Source organism: Styela clava, chromosome 8, assembly GCF_964204865.1.
Source record: "Styela clava chromosome 8, kaStyClav1.hap1.2, whole genome shotgun sequence".
Lineage (NCBI taxonomy): Eukaryota > Metazoa > Chordata > Ascidiacea > Stolidobranchia > Styelidae > Styela > Styela clava.
In genome coordinates this window covers 15,133,793-15,148,199 of record NC_135257.1, presented here as the reverse complement: position 1 = coordinate 15,148,199, position 14,407 = coordinate 15,133,793, and the positions used below count along the sequence as shown (strand labels likewise).

The window sequence follows — 14,407 nt, the reverse complement described above, 5'->3', positions numbered from 1 at the left end:
GAAAGTGAATCTATATCTCGGATCAAAGTCAAATCTGTAAAAAGAGCGAAAGAAAATGATTAACAATAGTTCTGCGTGTTTTTGTAAAATTAGTCAATTCGAAATAATGTGTGTATACTATACTCACTGAAAGAAATCAAGTCTGTCGCCATCCCGGCATATTTGCCAAACGTTGTCAAATCCACCGGCATCCTCTGCACTCATGAACAAAACTATCAGTAATACTATTAACAATATAGTACCTTGCAAAACATCTGTCCATATAACAGCTTTTAAACCACCCTAAATATATATAGGTGCATAAATATGCTATGATGCTACAGAAGCACTATTAATACAAGTACAACAGGCTACAGAAGAATTTCCACAAAACATAGACATAGACGTTAATGGATAAAAAGACTGTTTGCCATCCATGGAATGTGGCCGTAAACTCCGCTGTTAATTGACTCTACAGGTAATTTTATTGCTTGAAAAGAAAAAAAGGGTTTAAGGAAGATTTCAGAAAAACAAACAAAATTTGCCATCAAATGCCTACAAAATTAGGGCAGAGAATTTTAAAATCATAATGTTAATCTTTGTATCGAGAAATATTTTGGAAATTTCAAATTAAAAAAAAGAGATTCAAGTACGACTTATTCGAATTGTTACTCACCAGTGTGGTGTATAGAATGCAAACCGCTCCAATAGAGAGAACCGCTCCCCACAATGAAAATCCAGCCACTGAAACGCCATATTATAAAAAGACGAAGATGTTTACTTAAATATAACTTACAAATAAAATCATATCCAGGAGACTCATAAAGACTTGTCACAACCCAAATATCATATTACAAAACCAAATAAGGAATTTTTTAATTTAAAATAACTTGTTAACAACAGTATATACAAATATTTGAAATTATGCGATATGCGTCAAGAATATCAATGATATATCTAAATGAGGATAAAACATGGAAATAAAACCTTCGTAGCAGTAAGGAAATACCTGCTTCTACTATATAGACAAGTCTTATAATTAGTAAAGGAGCAAGTTTATTACGGCGCTTTTAAACAAATAATATTGAAGTCATGGGTGTTCAGTGTAATATTCAAAACAGGTATAGAGAAAAGCATTCTCCCTTAAGTTGACAGTGATTTTTGACTTTCAATGAATGATTATTTTGGCCTGTATCATTATAGCCACACTACTGTGCCTCTGACTAATAAACAGCATAAACATATGAGTGGCACCGATACAACTTACCGGCATTTAGAACAAGTGCTGGGGCAAACATCATCACGCCAGTGTAGGTTATTGTTTGCAGTATATAAATCGTAGTTGCGATTGTTCGAACAACTGGACCAAATCTTAGGCCAAGATACTGGAAAGCAAGGGAGCATTGCTCAAATATATGGAAACAAAGTTGTTATCAGTAGGTTATTAGTAGTACTTTCAATAACAATAGTAAATAATAGTCAATTTTTAATTTCTATATTGCAATGAGTGCTGATCTGTGTGCCCGTTTATCCGTATTCGACTTTCACCTTCGATCACGAAGGAATATGAATGAAGGATAGTAATGCCGTGCAGAAATGCAACTTTTTGTATGAAAAAAACATATAATTTATTCACCTCGTATGCACTTGATAGTCCTAGTTTGTAGTATATCGGAAGAATCATTTCGGCGCTGATTGCGTTGCATAAAAGAATAGAAAATATCAACCTGCACACCCGGTAAAAAATAAATGAGTGTTTACTGAGAAAAAAAAGAATTATTTTTCAAAATGAAACTGATCATAATTACAAAGTTTCAAGTAAAGTAATTTCAGTATAACGAGATGAATGAATATAAATACAAAGTCAAATTCAATTGAATTTCTACTCGAGACGCTTAACTGTAAACGTATATATATATATATATCAAATAAGTATTAGGACCAAACGAAAATGCGAAAAGGCATAACTTTTTATCTTTTGCCCTCGTAACTCCTTGTAATCAATTAGTCAATTAATCTTAAATTAAATATTACGTAATGACAAATCTGATCTTACATGCAGTAACCTCCTCCATAGTACATCATTTCAGCTGGAATTCCAAGAACACTCACGGCTGATAGGAATGAAAGAGAGGACGAGAATCCTGAAGCCAGCCATGATATTTTTCTAATAAATATTCCAAGAAACCAACTTTTAGAAGCTTTCAAGTGGGCGCTCAGTTACATTTATAATAAAACTACGAACTTGATTTAAATGCCAAGTAGACTTAGTACTTACTCTATATTTTTTCATAGGCAGATTCTCTTATAAACCTTCACTTATAGATAAATTTATCCGATCCAATATCTCTCATATAGGCACCAAGTATATACTGTAAAGTGATATTAAATATATATTTACCTTCCCCCTAGCAAGTAGTTTTCTACATCTCCTTTAGCATTTCGATCCTTGATAGCAAAATAAATTCCAACTATTGCTGAAATCCCCAGCATTACTCCAAAAACCGCATAATCCGCTGCTTTCAATGTAATATCGTTCTCTGTGTCCGTCATTTTAAGATTTAAAGAATCTGTCTAATATTTGTACCTGAATGAAATTTTGTCGCGTTTCTTCCACAATAATAGACTAAGGGCGAATTTACCTCGAGTTAGGCCATGCTAATATATCCGATCTGTTATTCGTTTTGTTATTCTGTTTCGCGTAGTCTTGGTCATTGCCCTATATTCATGAAAACCTCAGAGAAGATGTGTAAATAATGACAATATCCTCTGTGTTTGGAACATTTTGTGGGAACGAATATCGCTTACATACTTCAACTTAACACACGCAAAATCGTCGAAATTCAATGCCAAATACAAGTTGTTGAAATATATTCCCGTGATAAAAAATACTACCCTGCCTGCATTTTAACGTTACATCCAATTATAAGTATTTTTCTCGCGCATACAGATAGGTCTAAAATTAAATCTATCGTTTTATCAAATATACAAAAAAAAATACGTGATTCGAATACTATTCCCTCACAGTAGTTCTGATCACAAAGGCTGAAATATTCTACCCTATTTCTGGAAAAAGTTTTAAAATTATTGTTTGCTTTTATCACGTTATCGTACTATTTTCTAAATTTTATGTGTGCTGTTAGTGTGAAATGTATTATGTAATATTAAAGTCAAACATTTGTACAAATTTGTGTTGGTGGTAGCAATGAAAGGCTGTAAAAGCTGTGGTCAAATATGACAACAATAGAAATTAAATAGACTTGCCCGTAAATTGAGCATCAATCAAAAATTGACAATCTTGATTTAAATATTGCATTTATTTGTGTGAGAATTGATTTCATGCTAGAGCAAAAGCTAATATTGTTTAATTAAAACTTATTTCCTACCGGAATATGAAAAATGCCTACTGAAGGCAAACAAATAAACACGTCAAGCTACAAGCATGAGATAGGGATTATAGTACTCGAATAAAAAGTCACAAAAAGTAACTAAGCGTCGAATAAGAAAAGAATGCTTTTGTGCATGCCGAGTTAATGAGGGCGAAAGAAATGTAATTGTTTATTAAAATCAATGCTTTCACGAAGACAGAATAGCACTAAGAAGTTTTTCTCACCACTCAATTCAAAATGTTTTCAAGGCAATTTGGCAATATTGTTTGATATCTTACTTTGAATCTAAAAAGAAAGAGTAACCTTGATTGACATGTATGAATTATATTTGCGATATTCAATAATGATATAATAAAAAATAATGTTTAGATAACGTCTACAGATTTGGGCAAAAACAACGCAAAAATGAGTACAGACAGCAAAAATTCCGTTTTTAAAGGCTACAATTTTATGTGTGTTCTACACTTGTATTCATTCCGATCCTCACATTTCAATCACAGATTTTCAAAATGTCGAATTCCTGTGTTTAAGCTAGTATAACATATTAGAACAGGTTGGTTAACAAATCTGATTTAGCTTTATCAATATTCTTCGAATGCCTTTGATATTGCTTGACTTGAAAGTTTAGCCTGATTGCATCGAAAAATGACGACTTCCAAGGTACGATCCAATTTCACATCGTGGTTATAATGGTCTCATCATCAATAAATCCGGAGTTTAGTTTTCCATCTGGGTTTTCTTTGCCAGACGTATTTCCGTCACTATTGATGTCTTCCAGATTTAATTCTTGCTTCGGTGAAATCTCACTCTGAAATTATTTATTATTTACAAGAGACAAAGTTTTTATAAACGCTGATCTACAGGTTATCTTTATCAGTTACATTTCGTTCAAGCAGTAGATTTGAACCCCTAAGTGACATAATGTGTTGGAAAATAACCTATTGGTTAACGTATAAAAATTACATTTTTATAGTTATTTTGATCTGATTCAATAATCATTAGCTATACCATGGAGTGAAGCAATCATTTTATACAAACCTCTGCAGTAACAAAATTCGGTCTCATAATTCTTCTAAATTTTTCTGGCAACCATCGAAGTAATTTGTGTTCGAACGGCAAATAAATATGATTTGGATTCACACGATGACGTGTTTTCAATCCACCTGTTTACAACATTGCGGATTATGAGCCAATTTACAAATATGCTAATGAGTATATATTTAGTGGACACGAAATGGAGATATGGATATCTTTGCTTAATCGTCGTCGTTGTTAGTCTTAATGTTTTGGCGGGAAACAAATCATCTTTCTCTGGGACTAACGTACCAATCGATTTTACCAATTTTTCTCCGAGAAATTTCCTTTATTTTACTTTAATTCACGAGAACACTGTTTTCTATTTCATCAAGCGTGGCCGCCTACGTCACAGGTGTTCTTCGTTTTAATTTTGGCGAATTAGGTGCTCGGCTATATTTCTCTGTGGTTCACATAGCCTACCGGCACTGCGGTTAGTTATTTGACTTTCGTGCCCATGTATTCGGGTATTGCTCTCTTGTTGTTCGTTAGTTTATATCTTTTTCTTATACCTTTATATCATTTTCGCAAGTTATTAAATACTTTAATTTACCTGAGACACAACTTACGATGAGTCCAACTAGAAGATTAACCATAAGGCCATACAAGGCGTATAATGCGAACGATACAGCATAGAAATCAGCTATTGCTGGTCTTTCCTCGGAAACGATCAATGTTTTGTCGGTATCTGTTGCGAGAAATGATGATGAAGACGTCAATGGTATTGTGGTGAAATTCTGAGTAGAATTTGAGACCGGACACCCCGATGTCGTAATGTACTTAGCTCTCATAAATTCTGGAGGTGGTGGATATATTGTGGATCCAACGAAAATCCAAATATTAAAAGCAAGAGATATGAGCATTCCGCTTGTCGCCCCCTAATAGAAGAATATTCATTTTATGTTTTCATGTCTGAAAATTGTTATTAATAAATATATAAAATGTCTTACGATGGAGTTGGTAAATGGAACCAATGTACCCAACACTACAGGTCCAAACAACGGCCCAGCGCAGATTCCAAGTAAACTCAGAGTTGTTTGTATGAGTCCGCCTAGTATTGAAGAGAGATATGCAAATGCAATGCAGATGATGCCGTATGTCAATGTCAAGCCTGATAAAATATATATATAAGTTATATATGTAAGTATAAGATCCACAAGTGATATTTTTGTATTGCAAGATTTCTCCGTTAATATTATTTTCAATCATCTGCTCATCATTCACAAAAAATATATCATGACTCATAAAATTCTGGTAAAAAAAATTTCCACAGTTATGTAAAACTGTGTAACATAAATCGGAACGATCATTTCAAACAGACGAATTTTACCTTTCGAAATCCATAAAAGCTTGTTTTCACTAAAGTTGAAATGAGGTTTGATCAGATCCCCGACAGTTACAGATGTCATTCCGTTCAATGCACTTGAAATTGTGCTGTCACAAGAGAGAAACATTGCATTGATTAGAACCGTATCAGTGTCTGCGCGACATAGTTCATATTAATTAAGCATACCTTAACGATGCTGAAAAGAGTCCAGCAATAAATAATCCAGACATTCCTGGGAGATCACGAAAGACGAGCATGACCATATAAGGTAGAACCTGGGGAATGATCAAAATACAAATAGGCAGTGGTGGAATTCAGAGGGTTTGCGCGAATTGATTGAACATTACTTGTAGCTGGATTTTGATTTTGTAAACCTGGTTTAAACATCTACGAATAGGAAGAGTAATGATATGTTATGAGCGTTACAAGTGCTTGCTGCTGTGCTACGATATCACACCTAGATATAAATTTTCCGTGGAAGACTTGCCCTCGTTAGATGAGCTCTGGAATGAGAGTTGAAATGCAATTCATGTCAGAGAAACAGATGTGTGAGATGAAATCGATCGACTACTTAAATAAAACAAGAAACCTTTTGTGTTCACAAGAGCAGAAAGGTTTGAGAAAAGGCTATATACAATACTAAAAATTTATACGGTCTGAAATTTCATATAGCAATACCAAACAACAAGGTCCACAAGACGTACAAGCGTATACGACCGGAAGAAAATAAAGTCTACTAAAACAATGCAAATTACTCTTTTCGGTAACCAAGTGGGTTTACGCCGGAAAAAAGCAACAAAATTTTCTGCGGACCGGCAAAAGAGCTTCGTGGACCAGCGGTTGGGAACAACTGTCTTAAGATGACGTTGTCTTGAGCTGGTCGGAAGTTGAGTGTGAAAAATTTCTTCGCCACCAGTCATAATCATTGGAAGCTGGTCAGAATACTATTGACTTCATCTACCTCCGTATTTTAATAAAAAGTAGGCCTATACCTGGTCGGCGGCTGATATCTTTTCACTCAGTAGAGGATCGCAATCTCCGAAATATGCGTACGCGATAAAGCCAATTATATAGAGAAGAATTGCCATCAGTAAACTGGATATCGTTGCCAAATACATTGACCTGAACGTTTAAATAAGGAAATTAAGTAGGAAATCATCATGTATGGCAGCAATGAAATAACAAAAAACAATGCCTAAATATATGGACACGAAACCAAAACGAAGAAGTATCAAAACTGAAATTCGATCGCGGAACCGCCACAGGATGCAAAACTTTCACAACGTTATCACACAAAACTTTAAAGTGAAAAATAATTCCCATAGATCCCACAGAAATAAATAAAAGTAATAGCCTGCTGCCGACAACAACTATCTTTAAAACAATGAAAATTTTAAAGCAATTGATCCAGTAGGTAAAGTTTTCCACAACAACAGTAACAACAAGAAGAAGTTTTCGTGTCCAATAAAGATAGGAAATAAAAATTTAAACCCATCAATTGCCTAATTTTATGCGTTTTTTACCTCGAAAATAACTCACATTTTTCCTGCTTTAATTGATCTACAGCAAAGAAATCGCTGAGACACGGCTTGGTTTGTGCATGTAATACTAGTCCACATCATTCCCAGTCCAAAAACAGTAGACCAAAAAGTGAGTCGATATCTCGGATCAAAGTCAAACCTGTAAAGCGATTCCATGTGAAGAAAATAGACACGATGGACATAATAAAATGCGATGTAGTGAACTACTTATAGCAATATTTCTACGTATTTGGATTAAAAAGTCAGTCAGTGCCAGCGGTAATGTTCATAATGTACTCACCTAAAAAAATCGAGTCTGTCGCCATCGCGACATATTTTCCATACGTTTTGGAATCCACCAGCATGTTCTGCACCCATGAAAGAAACTATCAACAATACCGCCAGCAATACACAACCTTGTATGACATCAGTCCATATGACAGCTTTTAAACCGCCCTAAAATATTATTATATTTATTTATTGAAGCCATTTACACTATACACTGTTAAAAGCAATTGAATTCGCTCAATTTTTCTCGACAATATGAATTGAAAAATGAGTTTCGCCAAGTAGAGTCAATTTTCGTTTTCACTAATTATTTTTCAGTTCCTATTGTAAGACCATGAACTCGACCCCGAATCGAAATTACCCTGCAGTCACCTATAAATATTTCACGATCAGAACCAATAACGCAGTAGTAGCAGAACGCAACGTAAAGAACAAGGAAAGTTTCATTTGAAGTATGAATCCCTGAGCACCAATAATATTTGATAATTTATATTAACGCCCAGATAATTGACTTCTCGATATCTACTGCTACTCACCAGTGTGGTGTATATAATGCAAACCGTCCCCACGGACAGAACCGCTCCCCACAATGAAAATTCTGCCACTATAAAGAATACGTTTTAGAATAAAATGAAAATTTGAAAGTATATTGAAAATGATTGCACAAAAACCATCATCAGTAAATATCTTTCGTCAATCAGAAAAAATATCCCTGTCAACGCACATACCGTTAATTACACCAAAAATCGGATTCTTATGACAGTCTATTTTTATTATATATACATTACAATTAGGCATGAGATTTTTTGAACCCGAGATTTTGATCTTCGGAAGCCCTAATCACAAGGCGAATATCCTGGCGAATTTCACGTGATCGAATTTTCCAGAAAACTGAGTGGGAGGGAGAGGAGAGGCAGCCAACGGATTGCGATCAATAAAGTTGGCAATCTGTGTTGCAATCTGTTTGTTATTAATCCATCAGAAAGTCATTATTACGCAATAATGAAGTAAAAGTACACCGTAAACACGCTTCTTTGTCGAAGTTTGCTGTCTAGTGTCCAGTAACTAAGGCTGGGAATTTCAGGGAAAACACTTTAACCGTTAGCTGGGTAAAATTAACCGGTTAACCGCGGCGTGACTCTGACGTAATGATTTATAATTTTAGCTTGTTACGTCACAATGGTTACAAAGCAATTTCGCGTGATATTATCCCAGTATTGCTCAAAATTATTCACAAATCAAGATAGTTTCATGATCGATCGAGATATGCAGCGTGCTTAGGACATATGGAAGTATTTTAGTAAAACCCGACTCCGTTATTAAATGTCATTTACGTGACAAATTTTTAGTGCTCGATGTGCAAATTCTACTTCGAGCTATCATAAAGAAAAACAGCATCAACTGCGCACTTGTTGGATGACATTGAACTTACGACTTTGTAATAGAATCGTGAACAATATATTTTGACCGAAAACTGATTCTGAATTTATCATTGTTAAATTTTCATAATAAGCAATCTTGGTACTACAATTATTTTCACATTTATTGGGTCCTTACCAATAAAGTTAGTGACAATCTTTGAATTGGACGCCACAGGAGATAAATTTGCGATGACGTAATCATTTTCGAAGAAATTGCACATTATACAGATGATTTTTATCTGAGATGTCAGTTAACGGGTAAAATAAATCATAGCCGTTAACCATCTAAAATCGGTTAACCGATTAACCAGTTAACCATTCCCATCCTTATCAGTAACTATTTAGCTGCGTATCTAGGCTAAACGAATACCGCGGAGAGTGGGAGGACGGCGATCGGTGGAAGTGGGTGGATGCGGCAAAGGTTGACAGCTGAGAGACAATGTAATGTACGAAAATGAGCACACACACATGAAAATCAGAAATTTCAAATTTTTTTTTTCATTCAGATTTTTTGTTTTGTTTTATCTGTTATTGTCTTCTCCCTGAATTTCGCTAGCAACACATTGTACGTACCCGATGGAAAACAAACGGGCCAATGGGATGGCAGATAATTTATTTCCGTGCTACATGCGGCTGCCTTCGATTGCGATAAAAAATGAAATAAGTGTAAAATGTTTTAAATCAAAACGTGGACGGCGTTGCTGGGATATGTGCATCATATTCGGTATACTTATAAACACAAAAACGATATTCGAAGGTCGCGATATTCGGATATTGAATTCGAATTGGACATTCCTTCTTCAAGCACGCGTTTCCCAAGTTTTCGGTCATTCATATGAAGAAAATTTTACGTTAGCCGAAGCAATATTTTTACAAGAAAAATTTTCGTAAGTTGGATTTTTGTAGCCAGAGCTTTTCGCAAGTAGAGTTTCTAGGCGCGGCCCGCGGCTTCACCCAGTTACTTGCATTTGAACCTCCTGTAATAACGGTTGCACACCCTTGGTGTATAGGCCTACTGTTTAAAAATACAATTCGCCATGCTGGAATATATTAAGTACGTATAACACATTGGCGTAACTTACCGGCATTTAGAACCAATGCTGGAGCAAACATTGTCACACCAGTATAGGCTATTGTCTGAACTATGTAAATTGTAGTGGCGATTTTTTGAACAACTGTTCCAAATCTAACGTTGAAGTACTGTAAAACAAGAAGCAATGCTGAAATATATGAAAACGAAGTTTCTATCGAAAGTGCTCAGTTAAGTAATCAGAGGAAAACATGCATGGGAATTCATTTTTTTGATTTCGCAAATTAAAAGTGAAACAACGGTTACATGCACGGTTTATTGTAACTTATATACAAATTGAAGCGCTAGATGAGACTTCTAGGTTTCCAACTTTAACCAACTTTAAAATTTGAAAGATATCGCTGTTCACCTCATAAGCACTCGATAATTCTAGTTTGTAGTATATCGGAAGAAACATTTCAGCGCTGACTATGTTGCATAGAAGCATGCCCAGTAACAACCTGCAAAACCGTGCAGCAGTTTAACACTTTCGATGCCAAGATCAGTTTTTTCAATTTTACCGTTCCGTGCCAAGGTGAAAACGAGAGAGTTCTCTCCTATTCATTCTCTCTCGTATTTAGTTTTTGATTCATCGGGAAAGGGGCGAACCCAGCGGTGTCATCAGTTATCGTTCATTCCGACACTTCAGTCGTAGGTGAAAGAACTCACCTACACACGCGTATCTTGTCGGAATTGCTCTCTCATGCTATTATAACATAAGTTGATGATAACTTGTCTTGATCTCTCATTGCGATAAAGATTCAATTCGAACATTTTATTCAGCAATCAGAATCATTTTATTATACGAAAATATCAAATTTGAACAAAGAAAACAAAATCGTTTACTAGCATAAAAATATATCCTTCATTCGCTATATATTCCAATAACATTAATAATGGCCAATTATTGTCACTCACAAGGATAACATATTGCAAAATAAACAAAGTAGTCACATTGCATATTCATACAACTGTAACACATATGTATCTCTATGACCTCGTCACCATTACAATACGTCGAAAGTATTGAAATCGGCCTCTTATCTTGCCATAGTAGTGCGAGTAATTGTCCTTTTCGTATTGAGATGATTTCCCCTTTCTTTAGTTTTGTTTTTATTTCTGCTGGAAGTCCCTTCCGGTTTGCCGTGACTGTTCCCGTTATCGATGTTTTCCTTCGCTGCAATTCCTCGGCTAATGCGACAGAGTTATAGAGTCTAAATTAAAAATGAATATTATTAAAAATTGGTTGTGATAAAACAGTTTATGCAATTGATTGATATATCCGACAATGATTCGTTATCTAAAATAGAACGCAGTATGGCGCCGAGACGTAAATTATCTAATTTGTCTTATCAATACCGAATAATCAACATACCTATCAACAAATACGTGATATCCTCTATCCAGATGACTTTCCATTAGTTGCAAAACTAAATTCGAAGTTTTTGTGACGCCGGGTGGAAGTTGTTCCAAGTATGGATTAACATAATCTATTTTTACATTGAAAATGTATCCGGTTGTTGAATCAGCAATCGATCTAGCAATGATGCCCCATTTAACCGGTTTGTTTGGCATATATCTTCTGAATGAAATCTTCCTTTATATGCAATCATGGTTTCATCGGTTCAGTCAGTAAACGATTCGTGGGTTCAGTCAGTAAACGATGAAATTCGAAGTCTTTACTTGCCTCGGCAAACATTTCATTCAATCTGGTATTTATAGCGAGCAAATACCTATTTGTGTGGATATTTGAACTAATATTGGCGTGCAAATGAAGTATTTCCAAATGCAATTTCAATATTCATTATACGCATCCGGTGTCTCTAAGTTGACATAATAAAAAGGTTTAAAGCTTCATCGAAATTCGTCAGTTGATCTGTCAAAAACACGATTTTCCGAAATTGTCATCTCACGCAATTTGCTACGCAAGTCGTCTCGACTTCGTGGCGCCAGACACGTGATCGCTATTGCGTAGCTACGTAATCAGTACGCCATGGCTGCTTATTGAACTTGTTCATCCGACACAAAGTCGTAGGATTGCATATTTTGCTATAATTATGGTTATACAATAGCTACGGAAGTAATTCAATATGAGCTGAAAGCATACGAGGGGCTCTGTGTTATTGGTAATATATTTCCCACTAAATTACTATATCTCGGATCATATCTCACTGACAAGTAGAAAAATATATGTTCCGAATAATATCAATTTCTCACTTTATTATTTCAAAATGTAACATATCACCTCTCAGGACGATAAAATTTGCTTTCGTTGCAGATGTCCGTCAATCCGTTACCCAAAAATGATAAAAAATTAAAAAAACGTTCAAAAATACCAACATTTTGAATCATTTCATCGTCCTGCCAATAAGACGACGATCATGCATATAAAAATATTCGAATTATTTCCCGGTTTAGTAATGTTTTTCTACATCTTCGTAACATGATTGATAATATTATCATCTCTCCTCACACCTTTCAATCATTTCACCGTAAAAAGTTGAAACCGTGTGTTGGCGTCAGTCGGTCTCGTACAAATTTTTGATGATAATTTGCGGCTAATATGTACCTCGGCCATGCTAAATAAGTTGATAATTTACTTCATGGCAGACCCTCCTTCCATCTTGGTATTTCTTGAATGACGCGATTGGCTGACGACGTCATTCTTTCCCCCCAACTTGACAACAAGAGAGAGAGAGAGAGAGAAGAAAAAAAGACGGCAAATACCTGAACTCGACCTTCTTCTATCTATTAAATTTTCCTTTTCGAATGACGTATATATACGTCATTTTGCATTGATGGCACGGAACGGTTGGCGCCAAATGACGTATATATACGTCCTTGGCATCGAAAGTGTTAAAAGCTATTGGTATCGTTTACTGAGCTAATAAAAAATTATTCGAAAAATTTAACATATATATACAGGGTGTCCAAAAAATTTCGCCCAATTTCATAGCAATATATACCGATTGCAAATTTGATTAAATTTTGTTGTATGCTAAACTGGGACTACAAAATCCAACATCCATAACATTAAATTAGATACAGGTTGACTATAAATCTTTTCTATATTAAAAAAAAAATAACATTTGATTATAAAGACCTTATAATCGGGCGGGGACGAAACTTTTCGGACACCCTGTATCAGAATCACATAATTTTGGGCCAACACTCGAATGATTTGATGAGTTGAAATGAGTGATACACACATAAAAGTGTTCAATGAGTACAACAATAAATATTATTCAGTTTAAATTTTGGACATCCAGAGTTATAGCCATAGGCATATCTAAAATTATATCATTGACAAAATGACGGATTTTAGGATTAACGTATTGTTTCTCTATTCGCTGTTACTTTTGACAATCTTTGCTTAGTTAGTCAAATATTACAATGTAACGATAGCTCAACTCATGCTTAAACTAATGTTGGTCTCACATGACGTAAGCTGCTCCATAGTACACCATTTCAGCAGGAATTCCAAGAACACTCACACCCGATAGAAACGTAAGAGAGTTCGAGAATCCGGAAGCCACCCATGAAATTTTTCTAAAAAATGTATCGGTATACAAACTTCTCGTCTTACGAGGCAATTTTCATATTAAAACATCACCCGAATGTAAATTTCCGTGTCTATTAAAGTATAATCGGAGTATATATTATATATATACAGGCTGAAATGGCACAAACATTCTTTTTGATCCTTTTAAGAAAGATTGAAGTTAAAACAATCTAAGTAAGTGAGTTTTGAAAGTTCATTTTTGGACACGAAAGGAACCTATGGATCGTTTTGTCATTATTGTTCATATTGGTATTGTCATTTTAAAAAAAAATTGTGTGATGACCTTTCTAACATTAATACAAATTATTTGTAGCTTATTTGTTATTTGACCTCTTTCGTACTGCTCGACAGTCTCGACAGTCAAGTTTTCTGACGGTACCGGTACTGTTAAAAGGTAAGGTAGACTACCGTTTCGCTTTAGTTTTCTTGGATATATATTTTAGCATTGTTCTCTTGTCTTAGTTGAGTATCGTAACCTAGTGGTGATGAATGCACTTACCGGCCGCCCAGCAAATAATTGCCGACACTTCCGTTGGCATTTCGATCCTTGGCAGCAAAATAGATTCCGACTGCTAATGAAATCCCTAACATTGCTCCCAAAACCACATAATCAGCTACTTTAAGTGAGATCTGATTTTCCGTTTCCGCCATTCTATAAAACTAAATATTCCGTACTTAATATAGCATCAGTATATTCTTATTGTTATAACATCATTCCAACTCCACCTAAAGGTTGTTGTTACCGTTTTAAAGAGGTGTAATGTGGGGAAACGTTACG

General features: G+C 35.1%; 2 protein-coding genes and 1 long non-coding RNA gene across 3 annotated transcripts; all 3 read right to left on the bottom strand.

The window, feature by feature from the left end:
- Positions 1–28: 28 nt before the first annotated feature.
- On the bottom strand, positions 29–2,905 carry LOC144425872 (sodium-coupled monocarboxylate transporter 1-like). The gene is made up of 6 exons (XM_078115629.1): positions 2,381–2,905; positions 2,036–2,146; positions 1,616–1,706; positions 1,247–1,364; positions 656–723; positions 29–34 (listed from the first exon to the last, which is right to left on the bottom strand). Exons 1-6 carry the CDS (start codon positions 2,530–2,532, stop codon positions 29–31), a joined length of 546 nt encoding a protein of 181 aa, XP_077971755.1. The 5' UTR covers positions 2,533–2,905.
- Positions 2,906–3,359: 454 nt separating this feature from the next.
- LOC120346150 (sodium-coupled monocarboxylate transporter 1-like) lies at positions 3,360–14,270 on the bottom strand. The gene is made up of 14 exons (XM_039415817.2): positions 14,129–14,270; positions 13,506–13,616; positions 10,438–10,528; positions 10,081–10,198; positions 8,114–8,181; positions 7,591–7,745; positions 7,309–7,449; positions 6,762–6,891; positions 5,956–6,044; positions 5,773–5,876; positions 5,393–5,553; positions 4,996–5,320; positions 4,407–4,531; positions 3,360–4,176 (listed from the first exon to the last, which is right to left on the bottom strand). The coding sequence occupies exons 1-14, from the start codon at positions 14,218–14,220 to the stop codon at positions 4,042–4,044; spliced, it is 1,845 nt and encodes a 614-aa protein (XP_039271751.2). The 5' UTR covers positions 14,221–14,270; the 3' UTR covers positions 3,360–4,041.
- Positions 10,837–11,541, bottom strand: LOC144425746 (uncharacterized). Its single transcript, XR_013477622.1, has 2 exons — positions 11,443–11,541; positions 10,837–11,281 (listed from the first exon to the last, which is right to left on the bottom strand). It is a non-coding gene; the product is annotated as an uncharacterized LOC144425746 (long non-coding RNA).
- Positions 14,271–14,407: the final 137 nt, after the last annotated feature.

What these genes read in the sequence shown, in the direction of transcription:
- LOC144425872 (XM_078115629.1), bottom strand. Translation starts at nt 2,532, where the DNA reads ATGACGGACACAGAGAACGATATTACATTGAAAGCAGCGGATTATGCG. An exon ending in TATGGAGGAGGTTACTGCAT is followed by an intron (nt 1,707 to 2,035) that starts GTAAGATCAGAT and finishes CCGGGTGTGCAG; the next exon opens with GTTGATATTTTCTATTCTTT. An exon ending in GACTATCAAGTGCATACGAG is followed by an intron (nt 1,365 to 1,615) that starts GTGAATAAATTA and finishes CTTGCTTTCCAG; the next exon opens with TATCTTGGCCTAAGATTTGG.
- LOC120346150 (XM_039415817.2), bottom strand. Translation starts at nt 14,220, where the DNA reads ATGTTAGGGATTTCATTAGCAGTCGGAATCTATTTTGCTGCCAAGGAT. An exon ending in AGCATTGGTTCTAAATGCCG is followed by an intron (nt 8,182 to 10,080) that starts GTAAGTTACGCC and finishes TATTCTTTATAG; the next exon opens with TGGCAGAATTTTCATTGTGG. An exon ending in CTCTTTTCAGCATCGTTAAG is followed by an intron (nt 5,877 to 5,955) that starts GTATGCTTAATT and finishes CTCTTGTGACAG; the next exon opens with CACAATTTCAAGTGCATTGA.